The sequence below is a fragment of the Prosopis cineraria genome, unplaced genomic scaffold (assembly GCF_029017545.1).
Source record: "Prosopis cineraria cultivar Desert tree isolate PC_DT_omini unplaced genomic scaffold, ASM2901754v1 PC2, whole genome shotgun sequence".
Taxonomy (NCBI): domain Eukaryota; kingdom Viridiplantae; phylum Streptophyta; class Magnoliopsida; order Fabales; family Fabaceae; genus Prosopis; species Prosopis cineraria.
The window spans coordinates 19,558,335-19,584,139 of NW_026555333.1; the positions used below are offsets into that span (position 1 = coordinate 19,558,335).

General features: G+C 32.8%; 2 protein-coding genes across 2 annotated transcripts; both read right to left on the reverse strand.

The window, feature by feature from the left end:
- Positions 1 to 209: 209 nt before the first annotated feature.
- On the reverse strand, positions 210 to 16,154 carry LOC129302611 (oligopeptide transporter 1-like). The gene is made up of 7 exons (XM_054941524.1): positions 16,118 to 16,154; positions 15,483 to 15,931; positions 13,748 to 13,845; positions 2,356 to 2,928; positions 1,999 to 2,269; positions 1,732 to 1,914; positions 210 to 836 (listed from the first exon to the last, which is right to left on the reverse strand). The coding sequence occupies exons 1-7, from the start codon at positions 16,152 to 16,154 to the stop codon at positions 210 to 212; spliced, it is 2,238 nt and encodes a 745-aa protein (XP_054797499.1).
- A 3,615-nt stretch (positions 16,155 to 19,769) lies between these two features.
- LOC129302612 (glycine-rich cell wall structural protein 1.0-like) lies at positions 19,770 to 20,264 on the reverse strand. The gene has a single exon (XM_054941525.1). It carries the CDS (start codon positions 20,262 to 20,264, stop codon positions 19,770 to 19,772), a length of 495 nt encoding a protein of 164 aa, XP_054797500.1.
- Positions 20,265 to 25,805: the final 5,541 nt, after the last annotated feature.

Here is a 25,805-nt window from a genome sequence, read left to right on the forward strand (position 1 = left end):
CAATTATACCTTATATCATACTCAATCCACTTTCTCAGAAATAGAAAGAGCAAGATGGTGTTATACAAACACACACACACACATATAGGGAGGGAGGGAGAGGATCAGAGAAGCAAAAGGAAAGCAAACCGTCACTACAGTTACGCTCATTTTGTTGTTTGATCTGAATTGGAAGTACAAACAAGTGTCTGTGACTTGTATATTTACACTTAAAAGAAGGTAGGGCATCCTTCTGGAGCCAGAACACCTGGTGCCGTAGGACACTTGGCCAGGCTACAATGATCACCAGCTTCAAGTCCCCACCAAGTAGGACCATGAATATCATAACTTTGCAGAGCGAAAAACAGCAGAACACCAGTAAAAGCAACACCAGCATCAAGTGCAGCAGATAGAATATACGTATGTCTCGCCCACCAACCCTTAAACCTACGGTACACATACAAGTTGAAGAAGATGCCAACGATTCCCCACATTATATAGTTCACAGATTTCGCTGGAAGTAACCCTCCAGCTCCACTGAATATGATGGGCATGTTTATGAGAGGAATCCATTTCTGGTTTGGGAATTTGTGCGAAAGAATCCAAACTGGGACAGGAGCGAGAAGACCAATGAGGAAGAACCAGTTCATTTGTGGGTAGATTCCGTCCTTTGTGAACATCCTCTTCGGTCCTATCACTCCCCAAATGATCGAGGCGTTGTAGAACACGTCGTCCCATGGACAAGTCCATGGGCTGCCTTCTGATAATAGACTTGGGTCACATATGTTCTCCACAGTTGTTAGAAGCCACCATGCTGCGCCATAATACACCAAAGAAGCAACAACGGTTCCAGCAAGCTGAAAATTTAAATGAATAAAGCACATGCTTAGGTAAAGGGTTGGGATTCAAGTTCATAGAATGAATACACGTACATAAATGCGTACATACGCATACAATTTAGTCCTATAGTTTTATTTTGTCATGTTCACAGTCCCTTCAATTTGATCCCTCTACAACATCAGTCCCTATATAGAGTTTAAAAAGTGTACATGAGAACCATGATAAAGCACTGGTAGTGTCAATTTCTCTGACATGCACTTAATTTTGCTAACCTCTTCGTCTTCTAGTGATTGAGACTTCTGAACTAAAAAGTTAACGAAGTCTAGTATACATCAACAATATTAACTCTTACGTCAGGTCATGGTATAGGGTTGGGATTCAGGTTCCAAGAACTAATAGTGAATGAACACATATATACATATATGAGAAAATTCAACAGCAGGTCCCTATATTTTAGTTGTGTTTTGTTTTTAGTCTTTATAATTTTATTTTGTTATTCACATTCTCTTCAATTTGATCCCTCTACACCATTAGTCCCTATAGCTTTAGGCCTGCATTTGAACCATGACTTAATACTAACATAGTTTTGTTGGTGTGTACTTATACGCCTTCATCTTCCATGACATAATTCCCTGCCCTAGCTGTATTTACCTTCATCTCCCACATCATGTTTGATCCAAATATGAAAGAAATTTTTATTTCTCCTTACCTTTAATTTCTATTCGAACCTATAGTCAATATATTTTTATATAAGCCTTTTTTTTCAATACCAACAAAAAAGTTAGCATTATCAAGTATACTAAAGTTGCAGACAAATCAAACTAAATTAAAAGAACTGAAAAAAAAGAAATAAAACTATAAGGACTAGAGCTATTGTTTTATTTTTCTCTTTATATATGGATAGATATATACCTGCACAATGAACATAGATTTTGGAGGAATTTTCATGTAGTGCCCCAATTTAAAATCAGAAACGAAGGCAAGGGCATGAGCCATGCTACTGTCCCCGTAGGTCTTGAAAACTACATTAGCAAGAGGCTTTCCGGGATAAATGTACCCAATAATTAACTCTGTGATCACGTTAAGGCCAGTTCGCTGCACAAAAAATGTTGAATGATTATGGCAGGTAAAATCTAAGTTTTTAAAGAGGGAAAGGAATGATAATTACTGAAAGTTTACCATGTTCGTTGTGGCTTGGATGACCCCAAGAGGTAAGGTGAATACAAATGCAATAGCAAAAGAGAACAAGACTCCCCACCATGGAAGTTGAAGCTGACCTCCAAAACCTTGACAAGCAAACAAGGCAAGACCTCCCATTATAATCAAAATAGAGATAAACCACCTCTCAGGAACTTGTTCGTAGTTCTTCTTCATAATCCTTGTGTGAACATCTGCGAAATGACGTGCTTTAAGCTGATCTGTTGTCTTCTTCCACATCTGATATATTGTTCTTTCAACATAAAACAAATGTATTAATATCTAACGTGAAACCAATTATCTATGTATAAATCTCATGCTTAACATCTTGGAACTTACTTTCCATGGAAAAGGCAGACATGTGAGATAGTAGCAGTGAGAATTGCGAAGCTCAGGCCATAGGTAAGTGCAAACAAGACGCTCAAATAAAGCTTGCTGTAACTATTGTATTGGTCCATGTCAATGTTGAAGTTGGCATGATTCAAAACCCTAGTGACATTATAATTAGCACCAGTGGAGTCAAAGGTGTGAGAGCTGAACAGTGGAAACTTCTTGGCTTCATAAGCATTAGTCCAATAAGCAATGGGGACAACAACATAGAGGAACAAGCAAAACCCTACGAGGATGTTGACAATGACAAAGCCTGGGATAGCTAAAGGGCTACCTAAGAATCCGGCCACCGTGTTCCAGTCAAGGCCAAAAGAGCCGAGGCCAAGCCCTGACATGCCAGAGCCAATCTGCTGAGCGGTGATAGAGTTCTTCCAGATCAAACAAACAAAGGATATGGCTGAGATTGAATGGAAGAAATAGCCAGGGATGGTGTAATAAGCAAAGCTTGTTGCAAAGATGAGGAAGAAGAATTGAAGTCTTGTGATCCCAGCCTTTGGCCTCCTTTGTTTCTCATGGAACGCCCTGTATGCATATTTCATAATTATCATCAATCTCTTTCAAACTATAGTTTTATTTTATTTTATTTTCATGTTTTGCATTAAGGGATCAACATTTATTATTTATAGGTCATTTGCTTTGATACATTGGAAGAGGATTACATGTAATCCTGATGCACTCCTCCTATTTATGCTATTTGGCTGGTCCATTGTCATGTTAAGGGGATAACATCATGTAAAGGGAATTTCATCAAATGGTGTATTAGGGATTATATTACTTGACTTATGTAATCCCCATTCCTACTTCCCTAAATCTACCTTTATACCCAAACACCTCGGTTATCTTGTCCTCATTTTTTGACCCACCCTCCTTCTCTAACGAACACTTCCACCCTCCTCCATCTATAGCATCCCAACCACTAATGGTATCCCACCCCACCCTACTCCATTGATGGCTTCTTTCTCATAGTCTTTATTTTCTACCTCTTCTACTCTGTTCATCTCCTACCACAATACTATTGAGGAGATCCCCAAACCTTATGATGAAACCAACATTTTACACATCATCTTTGGAATCAAATCTTCATCCTATAGAAGAGGAAAGAATACATCAAGCTTAAAATGCATGGCATCATTTGGCTGTGCCATGGATTCTTGGGTTTTCCATATTTTCCATATTAAAATCACACCAATAGTCCTTATCATCTTCAACTTGATTTTCATGGTGTGTTGTTGGGTTTGATTTTGTTATTGTGTGTGGTCTGTGCTAACAAAGAAGGAAGTTGATGTTGTTGTGTTTTGCCAGGAAAAGAAGGAAGAAGGAAGATGCATGAATGTTTTTTTTTTAATTAAGGGTTGATAGGTAATTTCATTATTCTTTTGGTATTTTTTCTTATAAAAATATATTCATCCTATAATATACCAAACAAGCATGTGTAATTATCATTACTTTACATTTTATTCCCTTTTATTTAGTGAACTAAATAGGTCATCATAAGTCACTTACAACAAGTTTCATTAGAACCAAATCTTAAAAACTAATTGACTTATAATGAATAGGACCAAAAGAAATTATTCTCTCTTCACCTTATAAAAAAGGCTAGAATGTGTAACATTCAAAAAATTTAATCCAATGGTTTGATTAATTAGTTATCTTTTCTAAAAGGTTAATTAGAGAGTTTGGATAGCCTTTTAGGCCTATTAGATCCTTCATGGAGTGTAAAATGAAGTTTAAGGAGCTTTTGAGCCACCTTGGGCATAAAATAGTTGGCTTTAATGGGGTTAGCTATTGTTGGCAATCCACCACAATGGATAATGCTATGTGCTGTGACGAATGCATCAATTTTAAAACCACCAAGACCTATTCATGACAACAAAACTAAAAGGAAAATTCTGAATAGAAGCAAGAGAGAACAAATAGAGCTATACCAAGGTTCATCTTAAAGGGTATTTGGAGGCTGCTTAGGGTTGTTAAATCCTTGGGTAAGCTTCTTCTCTCATCCACCTCTCTCTCTCTATTTTTTTTGTAGCGTATGTGCTTCTTTAGGTAGCTAAGGCTTAGGTTTGAAATTATGACTAGGTCCCAACCATTCCTATAACTCTAGTATAGTCTATGGGTGTTAATAAATGCTTTTGAGTTTTGGCAGTTGGCAACATTTAATGCTATTAACAAGGGGTTTAGAGTTAACTCTATTGTTAAATAATTAATTTTAAGCTAATAAGGGTAGCTAATTGTGATTATTAAGCTTAATAGGAGATAAATAAGCTAATGAAAGTGATTCTTGAGCTTAGTTGGGCTTAATTATGACTAATGAGATTATTAGGCCTTAATGGTGAATAAAGATTAATTAATGACAATTAGTCATAAATGATGTTTGTTAATTTCAATTTGTAGAGTAATTTCTTGGAGCTTGCCAAGTTGTGGGAAAGCTTCCTTGAAAATTTAAATCTACACTCTTAGGATGGTAAATTCAATAATTGAGGTAATTAGAAATTTAATTATAGTATATCATCATATTTGCTAATTAAAAATTTATATTGATATTGATGCCATGGATTAATGGTAGAAGCAAGAAGCATGTTTTGTTACTATAATGTTTACTTTGTAAGTTGGGAGCTTGCCTTTTTTTGATACAATTCTACTAGTGGAACTTTGTATAGCATGATCATGTGATTATGAACTTGTGGTTTTATGATTAAGTATGCATTGGTTATGTGATCAAGAAATATATGTTAACTTGGGTTTATGATTAATGTAGTAAGTGTAGCATCAAGTTCTTAAGATAAGGAAATGAGTATGCCATGGTTATGTAAATGTGTGAGATGATGGGAAGCATAAATATGTTGGCATATGATTAATGAACTTACATGATTATTGATGAGTGGGAGTTTACTCTGGTGTAGTAAAGGATGTCATTGGAAAAATCCACATGATGTAGATTCCATTGAGTTTGCACACAATAGTTAGTATATTTATCTAATATATGTGCATAGTATTGTCATTAGCCTTAAGGTATGGCATGGGTTAAGCAATTATGACACCTCAAAAATCAAGAAGGGAGAATCTATGGTTTGAGAGTAAGTGTGAGAACTTTTGGCTAGGTAACCACTCACAATTAAAGAGCAGGTCTAGCCTAGTCACATAGATTAAGCCTATATGGGTTGGTAGCCCATAAATTCAGTCAAATAATATAAGGAGTGGAATAAAGTGGTTGCATTTAGTCATGAGAATATTGCATAGTGATGCCTAATGATATTGCACAATTTGTCTTATGTGCTATTGTACTCTGTTTGGATGCAATTGTCACACTTTAATATGATTTAATTAAATTGCTTGGTTATTGAAATTGTATAATCTCACTCCCATTTGTTAATATCTTTCTAGGGAACGATAAAGTGAAGGGCAAAAGAAAAGCCTCCAAGGACAAGAATTAAAGATTTGTGCATGTTGTAATGCCTATAGTTTCCTTGTGTTGTAATGAAGTATATATTTTACCAACTCTAGGATTTCATTATCATGGGTACTATTGGTCATTTACATATTGCCCTATTTGTTTGACTTAGGGATTTTGTTGTTGGGCCTTTTTTTTTGGAGGAAGGCCCCCATACAAATGTGTTTTTAATGATTGATGAATTTACTATTACTCATATTTATGTATAAGAGTGTTTATTGCTTGTAGAATATGAATGCTAATGGCTTGTAAAGGGATTAGGCAGTTGAAATTGGTGCTTTAACCATGAATGCTTGTTTTGGCACCAAATTTTTTAGGATCCTCATTTAGTACTGGATGGTAATGATACCTAAGCCATTTGTTAGAGTATTTATTTATTGGCATGTGAACATGTCATCTTAATTAGAGGTCCGAGTAGTTAATTATAGGTGCCTATGAAGTTTAAATAAATTGATGTCTTCTGTGATGATTTTGGATATGTACCATGGTGGATATCCTTGTTTGTCGTAACAGATGTTTTGCTTGTGTTGGTTGTGGCAAGTGGCCTTTGTGTCACAAGCCGTGGAAAATGCATCCAAATGGCTGAAATATTTGTTTTGTCTTATTTAACCTATTGTAAATGCTTAATTCTTCTCCATATTCTATTCTACTTTAAATTTAAGTGATTCTACAAAGGACTTATCTTATAATCTACTTTTATTATCTTTGAAATCCCATTTAATTGAGGATATTTTAATAAGATTTATCGTTACAGTCAAAGTTGATACTTAGTTATAAAAATTGAGTTAATTAATTAAAACTAAATAAGTTATTGGTTAATGATAGAGGTCATTAGATTGAGTATATATAAATTTGGGAGTAGAGTACAAAATTTTTTGAACAGTGAGTTTAAAATATTGATTAAATTTAAATTTCAATAATAGATAAGCCCTTTAAATTTAAAATATTACTATTATATCATCACTAATATTCTCATTTTTAATAATTTGAATTTATATTTGTAATTTATTTTTAAAAAATTTATCAAAGCTTAATTGTCATTAATTCAATTTTTTAAAACCTAATTATCACTATTCTCCTTATCCAATTTAGATGCATATAGATGCTTTTATTTATTAAATAAATTCCATCTCAATTGTTTTATATATATGTATAATATCGAAAAGATATAAAACTATTAATTATTGAATCATTTTTAAATATAAATAACATTAAATATTTTTTTGGGACAATACCAACCTAGTGTTATAATCTATATATTAACAAGATACATTGAAAACAATTGAGATAAAATTCAATATTAATTAAATTAATTGAAGAATTTATTAGTTAATTAATATAATTGAGGGTTAATTAGGAAGTTTGGATGGCCTTTTGTGTCTACTAGACTCAATATGGGCTTAAAATAGGGCATAGGAAGTTATTGGGCCACTTTGAACCTCAATTATTAGGTTTTAGTATAGTTGCCATTTTGGGTAATTTGCCACAGTAAATGAAGTTATGCATCACAGTCGACGCAAGGAATTTTGAAATGCACAAAATGCATTCAAATAAAGAGTAGATGAGATTTTGAGAGGAGATTGAGAGAGAAGTGAGGAGGCTCTGCTAGGGTTCATCCTAATAGGTGTTTGGAGGCTTTTTAGAGCTTGTAATCTTGTGGGTAATTCTTCTCTTCTCTTTTCTTCTCTTCTCCCACTACCTTCTTTCTACATTTTTCATTAGTGTTCTTGATTTGGGAAGTGGAATTCGAATGTGTGCCTTAGTTTTGAGCATTCTTATCACGCTTAATGAGGGATTAAGGCCTTAACTGTGATTAAGGTTAATTAATTGTAGATCGATTGTTTTTGGAGTTTATGATAGTGGGAAGCTCTATCAAGAAATCCAAATTATACTCTTGGAGGTAATATTCCAAGGGTTCATATAATTAAGAATTTATTTTTTGTATATAATTATGCTTACAAAATTATAAGTTGAGATATGTTATGGCATGATGTTGTATGTGTCAATGCATTAAGCATGATTACTTGTGTAAATTCAATTAATGTTATGAATTGTTATTCTTGAACATGTTGGAATGAAGTTATGATTGTTATTGTTATGTGTTATGGGATATCATGAGTATGGATTGAGAAGCTTGATAATAAGCATGTAATGAATTGAATACAGTAAGTCTATGATTATATTGAGTTTAATTTGAGAAAATTATGAGTATGCCATTGCATGAATATTGATTTTGCATGACCATAGATGGGTAGAAGTTTACCCAAGAGAGAGAAAAGGACAACATTGGAAAATCTACATGGTGTGGTCATCACTGAAAGTTGCACATAATGGCTAGAATATATTGATAATTACATGTGCTTAGTATTGTCATTAACCTTAAGGTATAGCATGGGTTGAGAACAATGCTCAATATCATCAAGTCTTATAGGAGATTGTGTGGGTCGGATAATTATAACACCCTGTAATTCGAGAAAAGAGAATCCATAGTTCAAGAGCAAGTATGGAGGCCTTTAGCTAGGTAATGAACCCTTCATAATTAGAGAGTGAGACTAACTCAGTTACATAGGTAAGTCTTATATGAGTTAGTAGCCTATGAATTAGATCATAAGATATAAGGAAAGGAATAAGCTGGTTGCATTTGATTATGTGTTATATCTCTTGTTAATGCATTATTGTGATCATATGAAATGCCAAGTGTAAAAATAGGGTTTTCTTTCTTATGATTACCATTTGATATACTTTAATTAAATTGCTTGGTTATTGAGATTGCATAATCTCACTCTCATTTGTTAATTCTTTCCAGAAGATGATAAGAGTAAGAACATGTAATGGGAGGCATTCGATACTAGAGATGCATAGCTTGTATTATAAACTTTCTAGCTACTTTTACTTTTGTATAATTGAATTTCATACTTGCCAATATTAGGCAATATTGTTAGACTATTTTACTGCTTGCACGTAACCTTGCTTGTAGGCTTGAGCATTTTTAGTTTATGGCCTTTTATGTTTTTAAGTTTAGGCCAAACACATGCATGATTAAGTTATAATTTTTCAATTTGCTGAACAATGTGTTTTGATTATCATAAAACTAGGAGAAAGGGGTTGTTACTTGTGTAGATAAGATATTTAAGGGTTAAAGGGCAAAAATGTCTTAATGTTTTTTCAAAAGAGCACCTAGTACCCTTACCTTTTAATAAGAGTAATGTTTTCTTTTTTAACCTTTAACCAACATTTGACTAACGAATGACTAAAAAAGATTGAAAATTCTAATATGGCTATTGTCTTACTCTTATCAACCTCTTGCAACTTGCTACTATGATCTGATCAAACACAACTTAAAAAAACACCTATAATCATCCTTTTCTCCTTGCCATTTTCCTTCCTCATCAAGGGAAATTTTCTAGAAACTAAAAGAAAAAACAATTAAATCTAACCCTAGTAATAAGAGATGGCAAAGATGGAATTAAAACATTATAGCGATAACAATTAATAGTTTTCATAGCAAAACCCAAAGCATTTGAAGGAACACAGATGCAAATTCATTCATTGTTCATTCTAAAAACATCATATTTAACAATAAATTAAGAAAAAGTTACACAATCCCAACTAAATTAAATTCAAATCACTTACAAGTTAAGAAATAAGTAATGGCGAATATAGAAAGGGCTCACCAAACTATTTAGACCTTAGCCTCTTCAATGAGATCATATACAAAATTCATAGGCTTTAGTGTTTAAGGTTCCCTTAATTTTCTAGTATGATTCACCTATGAAAGTAAATCCCTAGCTTTAAATTCAAACGTGAAGCCAAAACATTAAATCTTTGAATTAGGAATAATGATGCTAATCGTGGTTCATCTAGGTTCAGTTCAATTTTCTATAAGCTGGGTTTTTCCAAAAGCAATTTTAGATTCCTTGAAAAAAGATAGAATAACATGTATGACTCTTGTGCTAAGAATTTAGAAGAAGAAGGAGAAGAAGAAGAAGAAGAAGAAATAAGAAATCAAAAGCAATCACTTAAAAGCTAAGACTAAGGGTAAAGGATGAGAGTAAGATCTAGCGGCACCTTAGCACCATGATAGAGGCAAGATCAAATGAGGTCCAAGGTGAGAATTAGAGGCACTTGAAGCATAGAGTGGTTGAGCAAAATCAAAAGGTGATAGGTGAGATTAATGAAGAGTAAAGATTGACTTACTGAGAGGAGTCCAAGTGCATGACTTGCCATTTGAGATTGAAAGGAGAGAGGAAAGAGAGGGGAGAGCACTATGAGGGAGAGAGATCAAAAGTAAAATGCCACTAATCAAAGTTAGGTTTTATGTCATTAAGTTCAATTAGTCAGTGTTAGTCAAACATTGGAAAAGGGTGACTTTGCTCCACTTTTAATACTTCCATGGCAATATTGCTCTTATTAAAATGTAAGGGTACTGTGTTCTCCTTTAAGAAAATTTTTAAGACATTTTTTCCCTTAACCTAACATTTAATTATGAAGCGATAAAATCTTTAAGAGCATGAAGATCAAGAGAAGACTTAGAATTATATGATTTATATGTTGTTTCATCTCTTAGATTCAATATGAAAACTAATGAGAGCTATTCATATAACTTAACTAGTAAGAATGCATCCATTTGATCTTATCTTAGGCTCATAATCCTTAGAACATCATTGTCAAACTTATGGAATGCACCTTTACTTATTTGTTTGATCCATGCAAGTTCTATTATGAATTCACACATTATCTAACCATCTTTTATGCATTATAGGATTTGATGGATCCAATTCAAACTTGATTTAAAATTGAAATTTGCTTAAATCAGACAACATAAGCATTGTTTGATTCTGTAGGATAATCCATATGTGACCTAGACTGGTCCTATATGTGTTTTAGCCAATAGAGAAGACAAGTATCTTAGATGTGTTTGTATGATCTAATTCTCACTTGAGTTAAATTTTATCTACTCTTTAATTATCACATGGTGTTAGACTGAAGTGTGCTTTAAAAGTAATCCATATTTGACACCTAGAAACTTTAAGTTTAACTTAAAGAGCCTTTAGTATGAACAAGCTAATTCAAGCTTGATTCATAAGTGTCTTAAGTATGTTTTGATTTATAAAGAGTACCTATCTTATCCATGCTTGAAGAAGCTTAAACCCATACATGTTTAAGCCCACAGAGGAAGTAAGGAGCTTTTAAACTCTAATATACACCTGATTCCATTATAGCTTCACACTTGAACTAGATAGAAGTATGCCAAGTCATTGAGCCTCAAGCTAATACATGTGTGACTCCCTTCCCATCCATGCATGAGTCACCTTTTGACAAGTATTTATTGCACTTTGCAAAAAACAAAGTGTTTTTTCAAGTATTCTTTAGTCTTACACATCTTTAACGGCTATAATCTTTACCCTAAGTATTCCTAACATCTCATTTAGTGTCGAACTATGAATAAGACCTCATTTAAATTAATTGGTAATGAATTACCATGTATTAAGTTCCTTATTTTTCAAATCTTACCCTCTTTCATTCAGTTTATGTGAAACTATACTTGCTCTCACTGGTTCATAAGCCATAAATGTATTACCCACTCTATTGAGAGAGTTAGGATTAAGTATGCCTAAATCATTCTTATCATCTCTTTGAGAGAGAAATCATTAGAAAAACACTTCATCTATAATCTTGAGAGATTTAAGGGAGGTTTTCCCTTAGTTTAGTATATAAAAAGCTTTCTTTGTGAAAAGTTGAAAAATTCTTAGTATCTTTAAGTGAGGAATTGTAAATGGCTTACAATTGCCTAAAAGTTATGATTGTACTAAGATGGCAAGCACCTATTAAAGATTGTGATATAATGGAGAAATGTCGTAAGTGTTCTAAGGACTAGATGTAGGCCAAGTAGTTAGACTGAACCAGGATAAATTCTTTATGCAGTATCTCTATTTATTAACTCTTTACATTCAACTCATTTACTTAGTATATTCTCTTTGCCTCTAGTCTTATAAAGTGCTGTTACTTTACATCTAGAACTGAATTTTGATGAACTAATTTTTTTTCTCTTTTATTTAATCTAATTTTCAAATGTTGGTGAATTTTATGTAAAAGCTTTTCATACCTTTATAATAGAAGTTCTTCATTTTATTCTCTTTTACAATGACATATACTTGTTGCTTCTTCAATTATGCCAATCTTTTGAAAAGTTTTTATTTAGTTTGAAAATTTACTAAACACCCAATCCATTCCCCTTTGAGTGTTATCGCCTAATCTTACAAAATTAAATTAGCATGTTGAGTGTTTAAGTGTGCATAGTAAGATTGTGGTTTATATTGATTATGGTTGTTATGGCTAATGGCTATGTATTGGGTTATGGCCCTTAATTGATCGAGGAAAAAATATGACATATATGTTTTAGCCCATAGTGCCCAAAATACCCATGTGATATCAATTTGAGGTGAGACTATAGTCATTAGCTAGTTTACTTAATTGTCGTCGTGTAGATATAGGGATCACCTTAATCATAGGTTCAAACTAAAAGTTAGATGCTTCGGAAGTTGGAGTTTGAGAACTATCATATTTGTTGTTAATATTGTGTATGCACCACAATGGGGTGTTTGTTTGGCCATGGCTAACATGGTCGACTATGTTGGCCACTACAGAATGTGTTTTTGGCCATGGTGGATGACGCATTATGTATTAGCCATGGAAAATGCTATCTTGGTTGCGACGGTTGGTGCTATTTTATTTTGCAAAAATGACCTTTTTAACCTTGTTTATTTGTTTTAATGCTCAAACTAATTTCTATGCTTCCACGACAATTTGGTACTCTAATTTTAAAGGCCTTAGTTATTGTTTCCAAACTTAAGTTGTTTTGGGATCTCATTTGCTTGAAGTATTCTTAATTTAATCTTGGAATTGCAAATAGCCAAGGTTTATCCCATCTTCCTCCAGTATCTTTTTTATGTCTAATTAATTAGTCTTAAGATTTCTGGTTTGTTATGAGTTAATGTCTTGGACATTACAGTAATGGTGATGTACACATCCCATAAAAGGAATAAGAGGAAAAAGCCATGACCTATAACAAAGTAGTTCCATTTTCTCACTCTGTTTTGAAATGCTAACACAATGAACAACTAAACTTCTACTAAGCAAGAATAGTGCCTCTTCTCAAACCCATGACCTCTTGAGCTCTATTGAACTTAAACTAGTAACTCTCAAACAAGATGGGAGATTGACCAACACATATCTTGGATGGTCATTAGAGCAGTTTCTGTAGGAGGAGCACTTCACCTAAAGAAGATTGTTGTTGGTTTCAACAATGAGGAGAAGACTTTATGGTGGGGATCAAATTCAAAGAGATTAAGGACGGATTAGGGGATGGTAAAAGAGTATGGGTGTGACCACCAAGGGGAGACTAAGGAAGAGGAAGAAGGACAACATATGTGGCAATAGTCAAAATTTCTTGTGCACATGTGGCATATGTGTGTGGCCCATTTAACCAAATTAATACAGTTAAGCCCTCTTGGTAGTTAAGCATGACATTATTTTCTGATTAATAAAAATGTTAGGGCAACATTGTTAACAATTGTACCTTTTTGGAAACTTCTGGAACATATTTGTACTCTACAGTGTCCTTAAATAAAGAACAAACAAAAACAAAATCTTGAATGCATACTTATTGAATTATTTATTATTTAATATAACATAAAAATAAAATACTTCTATTTCTTGTAAATATTTACATATAAGCAATGATGTAGAATTGTGATATATATTATTAAAATTTTATAAATTGATAATCAAAGACAATTAACTACAAACAACTAATTCATTGATTCAAGGAGAACAAAAAAATAATATCGAAAATTTTATTTTATATTAATAATTATTTATTGAAATAAATACCTGAATAGAGAGACCTGAACAAGATTTGCTGGCCACCACATGTAAGGAGAGTCAACAAGGAACTTCCTAAATACTCCAGCCCATCCAAATCCGATCATCTATTAAAAATTATTCACAAACATAATATAAAACTAAAATTTTTCACAAACACAATACATAATTATTGGGTTTGATTTTTTTTTTTATAAACCTTTGGGATCCCGCGTTTTTATTCAATTTTCTTTATATATAAAATGTACTTTGAAATTTTTGAAATAGTAATAGTTTAATGGAATAATGAAATTTTCAATCCCTTGAGTTTGCCTCAGTTATTAACTTGGTGATTCAAGTTTAATTTTTATTGACTTGGTCCCTTATATTTTCTTAAATTATCATGTTAATCCTCTAATTTAAGTTTTAAAACACATTTGACTCTCAAAATAGTTTAATATTATTTAAAATATATTGATAGCTTAACATGTATATATAGTTAATTGAAAATAAATTAACTCTCAATTCAATTTAATTTTTTCATATATAATCCCATACACTTTATTTTTCTCTTATTTTTTAAAATTTCAAAGTCTTGTTTTCCTAGCGAATTAATCACACCTCTTCTCATTAATATATATATATATATATATATGGTTACGATCAATATTTTATTATTCATATTAGCAAATTTTAACAATTCTAACTCATTTTAAATTATAAGGATCAAATTGATAACTAAAATAAACTTAAGAAATAATAAAAAATAAAAATAAGGGACTAAATTTATAAAAAGTAAAATTAAGGGACCAAGTTGATAGTTCAAACAAATTTAAAGGATTAAAAGTTACATTATCCCTAGTTTAATCTTTTTCTAACAACATAGGGTAATTTAATTGGTTAATTTTAACTATGATTGAGTTCTTTCTACCATAGTAATCTTTAATTATAATTAGTTATCTTTTAATTATCATGATAGGGTGGGTTAAAAATGGTTAAATTAGGACACGTTACACTTTCATTACAAGGATCAATTGGGTGTTTCTTGCTCAATAGGTTTTTGGGTGTTTGCATTTTTGATTACAGTATAAAAATAAGTACTAAATTGTTTGAAGATTTGAATTTGACTCAAGAGTCTACTCACTCAATAAATGTCTCAATTACAGCCATTAAATTTTCATCAATATTTAAAAATTATTAAGATATAATTCCCTTCAAAAAATCAAAGCAGTATTTACAATTAAAACTCTCTTTACTTACGTTGTTTTCTCTCCAAAAAAAAAATTAACATTTGGTACTTTAAGAGTATTATATAACAAACTTAATTGATGAATTATTTAAAACATATATCAAATGCATAATCAAAAGTGGTTATTCTTATTGTTGAGACAATGGAAATATGAGAAGCACTTAATTTGTTTATTTTACATTTTTTTTACTTTTAAAATATAATAATGCCTAAAAGAGTCAGCTCTTTTATTTTTTGGCCCATTAGGGCGGATCTTTTGAACTCGAAATTTATTTTCACACTCTAAAAAGTTGGCCAATATAATTCCCAACTCTAAACACACTTTACAGGTATCAATTGGGTGTTTCTTATCCAAGGACGCATCGATTATAAAAAATATATATAAATATTGAGTTTTTCTAAATTAAGAAACTACAGGAAATGAATTGTAGCAAGTCAGAAACAAAATGTTAGTTCAAGGATTAAAAGTTAGATTTTATCAACAAAAATAAAAAAAACAAGACAAATCCACCATACCTGGCTAGTCAATGCAAGCAAATACGCAGCCAAGGGATGAATACTCCGATGGTAAAAAGCCTTAACAATGGTGATAATGCCAATGGCGTAAACCCCACTGGACCCCGAACCGGCAAAGATGGTGATGAGCACGTGCTCTTTCAGATTAAAAGGTCCTGGATTCATAGAAAACGACCACCTCGTCAGTGGGACCCTTATCTGCTTTCCGGGTAGCGTCGCCGCCATGAGCTTCCCCAGAGGCAGGCTCAGGATCTGGGCCGACAACGGCGAGATAAACAACGGGTTCGTCCTGTAACTGAAGAACTGGTTCACGAATGCCAGAACGATACACGACAATAAACCTAGTACCCATGTCCGAAACGTCAACGCCGGTTGGCTCGGGTCGTCGGTGATCGGAACCGTTAGCCTTACTTGTTCGATCGGACTATCGTTGATCTCTTCCGAATCATCTTCATCAACAACGCAAAGAAAAAAAAAAAGGTTCAGTGATAAACAGCATAAGACTTTTGACGAAAGATTATACATATATATATAAAAGTTATTTTAAGGTAAGATTATTTGATTAAATACTGAGTTGTCCAATATCATGGAGCAGCTTTTGGTTTATGATGATCACTCTTTTAGATGATTCGAACCATGAGTAGTATCTGATCGGTCCTCTGAGTCTTCCATTGCCCTCCAACTTCAAGTTCAATCTCTCAATCTTCCTTTAGTGCAAAGAAAAGGTGCATGGATGAAACTTTATTAAGATGCAAATAAGGGAACTTTTTATTAGCGGATAGTCTTAGATTGTTTATTAGATTTTAGGGAGAGTTTCAATAAAGAATCCTTGATCAAACTTATTTACATTTAAAACTCTTAAATTTTTAAAATTTTACTGTAATTCAGGGATACTAATTTGATATTAAATTTATGAGAACTTCCCTACTTTACTTATTAATTTTCTTACTTTGCTTATTTATTGTCCTACTTTACTTGTTCATTTACTTATAAAACATGGTTAATTATTCTATTTAACTTGTTTATTTTTCTAAAACAAATAACAAGTTGTCTTAAGATGATTTAAATATTCAAAATGAAAATAAGTTAAGTAAGATAATTAATAACATTTCGTAAGTAAATGAACAAGTAAAGTAGGATAATTTTGATATTAATTTAAAGGAGGAGAAATTTTATCATTTATGGCAAAAATTTAATATCAAATTAGTACTCCTAAATTGCAGTAAAATTTTAAAAATTTAGAGACTTTGAATATAATTAAGTATAGTCAAGGGTTCTCTATTGAAATTCTTCCTAGATTTTAATTATGTTAATGGCCATTGCGCTTTGTTAATGGCCCTGATGTGTAACCTTTCAAGATCATGGATCATCAAGTGACTCCTGGTTTGCAGTCTTTATCTATGTAAATTTTTTTTTAAAAAAAAAGCTGATTGGAGCTAATGAAGAATAATTTGATCGGTAAAAATTCAACCTATTCTCTACGAGGACGCGTGTTAAAAACCTGCCATAAGTATGAAAATCTAATATTTCATCAATTATCAATATATACGTAACCAACATTAATTTTTGGAGCAATGGGATATATTTTAACGAGATTTCAAAACCCAACTCATAATTTTTTTTATATTACATATACATGTGTATCTTGGACAATGTGGATTGAAGGATCATGCAATTAAATAATCTATATATGTAAACTAGGAAAAATAATTAAGAAAAATAAAGGCTGGAAAGCTCGATGTACGGACAAGGACAGAGCCACGTTGAAATCAAGGCCCTTTCCAAGGCTACAAGGCTCCACCCCTTCATATACATGTAGATATATATTTGCAATCCCATGTTTTTCTGTTAATTCCACCCACTAAACAAATATATATGTATATATATATAGTGTATTCCAAACCTGGGTAAGATCATGATATTTACCTTCTTCCCTCTGATTTCAGACATAATTAATAAACACAATTAAGAATATAATTTATATTTTAATTTAATTAGTTTATTTATTAAATGATATTTAATATATGAAATTTTAGACATATGATTTATGGCGACAAGTCTTTGGTGTAACTGTCAACATAAATGTGTAGCCTGTTACTATAAATGTATCTGATTTCAGAAAATTTCAATTACTTAATTAAATTTCATCTAATGATTCACGCAAAAATTTATGGAGATAGTTTGTTTTTAGGCCTGTCACCATAAATGCTACATTTTTCAACTTATTTATATATTTGTCATTAAATCTAATATTATCATAGTTTTTGAATAAACTGTAGCAAAAAATATATAGTTAAAATTATGTTTTATACTAGTGATATTCAGGTCAATCTAAACAATTAACTTCACATTAATTTTTAAAAAAGAAAAAGGCTTGAAACAAATTATGTACGCCCGCGTGTTTATATTTCTATTAATATATTTAGAAAGAAATAACAATAGTCTATTCAGATATATTATTAGGAGTAGTGTCGACATCATTTTCTTAATTAATTAAGGTTTTGTTACACTGGATTTTTCTAATAAAGTTTTTTAATGAGACAAGTTCAATATGTAATGTATTTCTTTTCATTTACTAGGATTTCATTTTATCAGGTCTTTTTCTAATAAATTTTAATGAGACGTATTATTTGTTATAGATAATTAAAGAGAAGTGTTATGTATATGTCCATAACTTCTCCCAACTCTTAAATTTTGCTATGCCATACTCCGTAATCTCTTTGATAAATGGTTTTTAGCAATTTTTCTTAATTATGTTTGATATCCAAAAACTCTTAGATATAGTTGGAGGGTTTAAATAGAAATTGGGGAAAATTTCATTGAGGACCCCTTGACTAAACTCAATTTCATTCAAAACTCTTAAATTTTGAAATTTCACTGTATATATGAGGGATTGAAATGAAACTAAAGAGTAATTTAAATGACATTCTTGTCCCTAGTAAAGCAAGGCACATGAACAACTATGGTAGAGAAATTAACAACTAATGTATGAAAAATGAATAGTTGATATGGGTGAAATTGTAGCTCTTATTAATAGCATAGCACTATTATGAATTTACAACTCTTATTCCACCTATGTGAATTGGTCATTTCCCATATATCAAATGTTAATTTTCCTATAGGAATTATTCATTTGCCTAGCTTCATCAAGAATAATAAGATAATTTCAGTTAGGTATTTAATTTTATTTAAATCCCCCACATGTGCAGTGAAATTTTAAAATTTTAATGGTTTTGACTGAAATTTGATTTGATCAAAGGGTCCTCAATGAAATTTTCCCTACAAACTATTTACCATATATTTTGCACACCTTAGTTAATGGGAATCACTTCTCATTCATTCATCAATTCTCTCTTGTTTCTTCATCAATCCATTATTCTAACATTGCTTGTCTAATTATTTTCTCGTGTTTTATTTTTTCATAACAATAAATAAATGTATGTATGTACATTAAAAAAGTTGGCCCCCCTACATATTCATGATGGGTCTACCCCTGTGTATAGACATCTTTGTAAAATAAACAATTAAATTAACTTATGTGAATGTTTTATAAATTGTATGTTTTATAATAAATTCTTATTATTAGTATTATTAACACATTAAAATCTACTTGTTATGAAGTATATAAAATATAAAAAACTAAGTATATAAGTCTTGCCCGATAGAAAATTAACTAGTTAAATTGACAAAGGGAAAGATAAGAAGAACCTGAATTTCTTGATTAAGGAAAATTTTGAATTCAGAAAAATACTGTTAAGAGAAGAGAAGAAGGAAGGGAAAAAAGAGTCTGAATTCATTCACAATGAGCAGAGGTGTGTAACATAGCATGTAAAGCTACCCTAGACACATGTCGTCACAAGTGTGGTCCCAGTTTGTTAATAACTAACCTAATACAGCAAACAATAACAATATATGAGAGATAACAGTAGTATAAAAGACCATAAAACCCTTTAACATAAAAATAATAGATAACAATACTCCCCCTAAAAACATCCCTGTCCATGAGGATGGGAGTGGCAGTAGGTACAACAATGGAAAAATGAGGAAATTGTTAGTCACTAGTACAAAATATAAAATTTATGAGGTATATTTTACATCGATTGGAAGGCAAATAGTGTAAAAAATAAAGGCGGTGACATTTTTGTAATTATATTGAATTATTTGACACTTTTTACACCAGGTGTCCATGAACCCAGTGTGAAAAGTATTTTTTAAAATTCTTCCTTCCTTCCTCCATTTTCATCAGTTCCTTCTCCTCCTTCTCGCGCCTTCCCCCTTGTCTCCCCTTCACTCGCCCTGCCCCTCCCCCTCGTCTTCTCCCTCACCGGCCCCCTCCCCCCCATCCGCCCAGCCCCCTCCCCCTCCTCCCCTCACTGCCCACTCCCCTTCACCCTCAGTCTGTCCCCTCTGCCCCCTCCCCCTCCCCCTCGTCCCTCTGCCCCTTCCCCCTCTTTGTCTCCCCTTCATCTGCCCAGCCCCTCCCCCTCCTCTTCTCCCTCGCCGGCCCCCCTCCCCCCCATCCGCCCAGCCCCCTCCCCCTCCCCCTCGTCCGTCGAGCCACCTCCCCTGCCCCCTCCCCCTCCTCCCCTCACCGCCCACTCCCCCCTCCTCCTCGGTCTGCCGAGCCCCCTCCCCCTCCCCCTTCTCCCTCGCCATCCACTCCCCCTCTCCCCCAGTCCGCCAACCCCCTCCCTCTCCCCCTCGTCCTGCCGCCCCCTCCCCCTTGTCCCACCACCCACTCCCCCTCCCCTCGTCCCCTTGCCCACCCCCTCCCTCTCCCATCCCTTAGACGCCCCCTCCCCTTGTCCCTCCCTCTTGCCCCCCTCCACTACTCCTTCTCCCTCCCTCTTAGTGTTGAGCCATTGCTGCAGCTGTCGCCTCCCAGATATGTATTGAATATAAATTTTTAAATTTTATAATGCTTAAATTTAGTTTTTAATGATATTGATTGTTGCTATGAGTACTGTTAGTGACTTCATAAGGCCTCAGGTTGTTGCATGTGATCATTTATTTGGTTTAAAATTGTCAATTTTCTCTTGTAAATTTTTTTAAAAGTCTTGGGAGATTCAATTTTCAGGGGAGATTCTGCCAAAATTTTTTCAAATCTTAATTTAATTAGGAACTTAGTTTCTTGAAATAGTTTGAAGGTAATAACATTTTTTATATTCTTTAAGAGGTGACACATGGATCGTAGTTAGATGAATGCTAAATAAACGAGTGACAAGTATGATAATGGGGTAAAAGAATTTTTGGAATTTGCTAAGAAAAATGCTGTTGACAATAGTGAAAGGTTCTATTGTCCTTGTGTTAACTGTTTGAATGAGAGGAGACTAGGTGTTACCGAAATAAGAGAGTACTTAGTTTGTGATGGGATTTGCAAAAATTATACAATATGGATTTGGCATGGTAAACGATTGAAAAATTATAATAACACATCTCAATGTGTGGGAGTTGATAATCTTGATGATGAAGTAGAAATGAATGAAGATCGATTAGAGGACATGATCTGTGATGTTGGGGAAGAGGCTTTTGAACGAGTACATGTGTATGATAACTTGTGCACTGATGCAGAGAAGCCTCTATACCCGGGGTGCACTGATTTTAGTTTGTTATCTGGGGTGTTGAAACTAGTGACCTTAAAGGCAAGAGCTGGGTGGAGTGACCAAAGTTTCACATGGTTGTTAGAGTTACTTCAAATAATGTTTCTGAAAGGTAATGCACTACCAAATCGTTATTATGATGCCAAGAAGATCTTGTGCCCAATGGGTATGAAGTATAAAAAAATACATGCATGTCCTAATAATTGTGTGTTGTACAGAAAAGAGCTTGAAGGGGAGGAGATGTGTTCGAAATGTGAGGCACCACGGTACAAAGAGAAAGCAGCTCCTACAAAGGTCTTATGGTACCTTCCAATTATACCAAGGTTCAAGCGTTTGTTTGCAAATACTAATGATGCAAAGAACTTGATAGGCATGCAAATGAGAGCATATTTGATGGAAAACTTCGACATCCAGCTGATTCTCCTCAATGGAAGAAAATTGATCAATTGTTTCCTGAATTTGGCAATGAGCCAAGGAACTTGAGGCTTGGATTTTCTACTGATGGAATGAATCCTTATGGTAGTCTTAGTAGTATATATAGTTCATGGCCTGTTCTTTTGGTGATTTACAATCTATCACCTAAGTTGTGCATGAAACGAAAGGACATGATGCTATCCATGTTGATTTCAGGACCAAAACAATCGGGAAATGATATTGATATTTACCTAAGACCTTTGATTGAAGATTTGAAAGTGTTGTGGGAGGTAGGTGTGGAAATGTTTGATGCAAATCAGAAGGAGAATTTTAAGTTACGTGCTATAATCTTTTGTATTATAAATGATTTTCCTATATATGGAAATTTGTCTGGTTATAGCGTGAAAGGTCATAAAGCTTGTCCAATTTGTGAAGAAAGCACAAACTACCATCAACTTCAACATGGAAGGAAGACAGTCTACCTTAGCCATCGAAGGTTTCTTAGACGAGATCACCCATATCATAGATTGAAGAAATCTTTTCATGGTCACCAAGAACACAATGATGCTCTGGATGCTTTGACTGGGGATCAAGTATATGAACGTGTGAAAAACATTAATATTGTCTTCGGTAAGACTAAAAAGAATACTGGTGCAAAAAGCATATGGAAAAAAAGGTCTATCTTTTTTGACCTCCCATATTGGCGCAATCTTGAAGTAAGGCATTGTATTGATGTTATGCATATGGAGAAAAACGTGTGTGATAGTATTATTGGAACGCTTCTGAACATACCAGGTAAGACTAAGGATGGTGTGAATACAAGATTGGATTTGAAAGAAATGGGAATACGGGAAGACTTACACCCAAGACCAGAAGGTAAACGAACTTATTGTCCCCTAGCCTCTCATACATTGTGCAAATCTGAGAAAACAAGTTTTTGTGATGTTTACATGGAATTAAAGTTCCTTCGGGGTATTCTTCAAATATTATGAAGCTTGTATTTGTGAAAGAGTTGAAACTAGTAGGCTTAAAATCTCATGATTGCCATGTCTTGACGCAACAGCTATTACCTTTGGCTATTCGAGGCATATTGAAAGAAGATTTAAGACTTACAATAACCATACTTTATTTATTTTTCAATGCTATATGCAGTAAAGTTATTAATCCCCATAAACTGGAAGAGTTAGAACAAGAAGCTTGTACTATCTTGTGCCAACTTGAGATGCACTTTTTTCCTATATTTTTTAACATTATGGTTCACTTAATAGTGCATCTAGTGAGGAAGATAAAATTGTGTGGCCCTGTTTATTTACGATGGATGTACCCAGTTGAGAGATATATGAAAATACTGAAGGGGTATGTCAGAAATCCATTTCGACCCGAAACATCGATAGTTGAGAAATATGTTGCTGAAGAAGCTATGGAGTTTTGTTCTGATTACTTGTCAAGTACAGAATCAATTGAACTTCCTAAATCTTGTCATGAGAAAAGGCAATATGGTCAAGGCACACGTGGAGTATTAGTGAAAAGCATGAATCATGATGAATTACAAGAAATACATTTATATATCTTGAATAATATTGATGAAATTAAAGATTACATATCTTCTCATAAAGAACTTTTAAAGGCTACAAATTATCGAATGAGAATGACAGAACAAAAGTTGTTGAAAAAGCATAATAGGACTTTTGTGAATTGGTTCAAGCAGAAAATTTTGAATGAAAGTGGTGTTTCTAAAACAGTTAAATGGTTGGCTAAAGGTCCTAACTTTGATGTTATATGTTGGAATGCCTATGATATTAATGGGTAATCTTGATCATAGGGCAATGAGAACATATCAAAATGTAGTCTTACAAAAGCATAGACATGAGCTTAAGGATCCCACATGGATTAAGCCAAAAGTGATGCTATACTTTATTAATATGTTCAATTATTAAGATTTCTTACTATTTTTTTATGATTTGTTTTTATACAGAGTCATAGACAATCGGTGAGGACGAACTTGTGCGTTCTATATGTCATGAGGCACATGCTCAATATTATCACATTAGGCATTACCGAATTTACAAAAGAGGTAAATATATTTTAAAAATTTTATTTTATTATGTTATTTGAGAATGATTAATATGCCTATTTTATGAATCAAATTTTAGATGTTCGACAATTCAGATGCGTTTTCTGAAGCTGAAATTGAAGACATCCGCATACGTTGGGCAACCTATTTTGTGGAGAACTTGTGGAGTTTTTTGTTACTTTTAGACATGTTTTAATTTTGATAGTTGACACAATTTAGATAATTATTAGTTTTCCTAATAGTTAAATAGTTTTGTATAGTTGATAAATACTTGATAAACAATTGTAAATGAATTGAGTTGTCTGATTTGGCAATTTTTATGCATAGGAATGACAATTTTAACAATTTAGACAATTATTAGTTTTTTTAATAGTTAAATAGCTTTGTATAGTTGATAAATACTTGATAAACAATTGTAAATTAATTGGGCTGTCTGATTTGGTAATTTTTATGCACAAGAATAGGTAAAATCGATAAAATAAATATAGTATAAAAAAATAAAATACTTTTTACACTGCTTATTACCACAACCGTTGTAGAATATAATATTTTTTACAACGATTATGGTAATAACCGGTGTAAAAAGTGTGTAAAAAGCGGTTGGGCTCCAAACTGGTGTTAAAAGTATACTTTTTACACCGGTTCAAAGCCCAACTGGTGTAAAAAGTTAAAGTAATTTTTTTTTAATTTTCTTATATATAATTTTCAACATCGACTCTATAACTAATGTAAAAAATTTAATTTTTACATCAGGTTTATAACCGATGTAAAAAGAACTTTCTACACCCCCTGAAATAATATCGTCTCTTTTAACTGCTGTAAAAAGTCATTTTTGTACTAGTGTGTATAGCCTAAATGTCTTCCCAAATGGCATCTTCTGGCTGAGAAAATTTTTAATGAATCAAAACTTGAGTCGCAGGTAGATTATGACGCTTAACAATCTTCCTACCTAAACTCTATTTGGGTTCTAACATGAATTGGCCCTGATCATCTATTAATAGGAAGGTAGAAGTAAGAGAAACATATGGGTTAACATGTTTTTTTCCATAGAGACATAAAACACCGAATGAACTCTAGTGGTAAGGGGTAAATCCAAGTCATATGCAATAGCCCTAATGCGCTTCATAACCTTAAAAGGCCTAAAATACTGGGCAACCAACTTATGCAAAGAAGAATTATTCAACAAATTCTTTTGGAAATGATGCAATTTGAGGAAAACCATATCTCTGCCCTATTATTGATTTAATATTTTATTCTATCAGATTAAATAATTATTTATTATAATTTGTTAAAGAAATAAGTTTAAATAAAATATCACATCATTTAATAAATAAAATAAGAGAGGCCACATTTGCTATGCTCGAAAATGCTATTCTCTATAGGGGTGAGCATCGGTCGGTTCGGTTCGGTTCGGTCTCAAAATATGCAGAACCGATCGATCGAATAACACTAAAAATGAAAACCGAATTGAACCGAACAAGCCAATCGAACCGAACAAGGACCGAACTGAAATTTGATAATTCGGTTCGGTCGGTTAATTCGGTTTTTCGGTTTGGGCCTAATTTTTAAATATTAAAACAAACAACACTATAAAATTGGGCCTTTTTTTCTTTTCGTTTTTTTCAATATGAGCCCATTCTAATTATACTCATATGACATAAAGCCCAAATATTATAAAGACATGAATAATCAAATAAACAACCATAAATAAACACCGATGATTAAATAATAGCCTCATAATTCAGTCACAATACCTACTGATGAGAGTGACTGATTGAAATGGGGTTTCAAGTGATGTTATTATTTTTTATTCTTTATTAAAATAAAAAATAAAAATAAAAATAAAATAATTTATAAATTAAATATAATTTATAAATTAATAAATTATATATAATTCGGTCGGTTCGGTCTATTCGATTTTAAATTTTACTAACCGAATCGAACCGATCAACCGAAATATTTAAAATAAAAAAACTGAATCGAACCGAAAAATCAAATAGACCGAATCAAATAGACAAAATTCGATTCGATTCGGTTCGATTTTCGGTTTCGGTTCGGTTTTGCTCACCCCTAATTCTCTATACTTTCTTCTTGATTTGAAAATTTGTTTTATCATATTAAAAATTATTACATTATAATTTACTTATTAATTATTCATAACAATATTTAAAAAAAAATAATTGAAGAGAGGTGGCATTTCCAAACTTGAAAATGCCACCTCTCTTCCTATTTCAC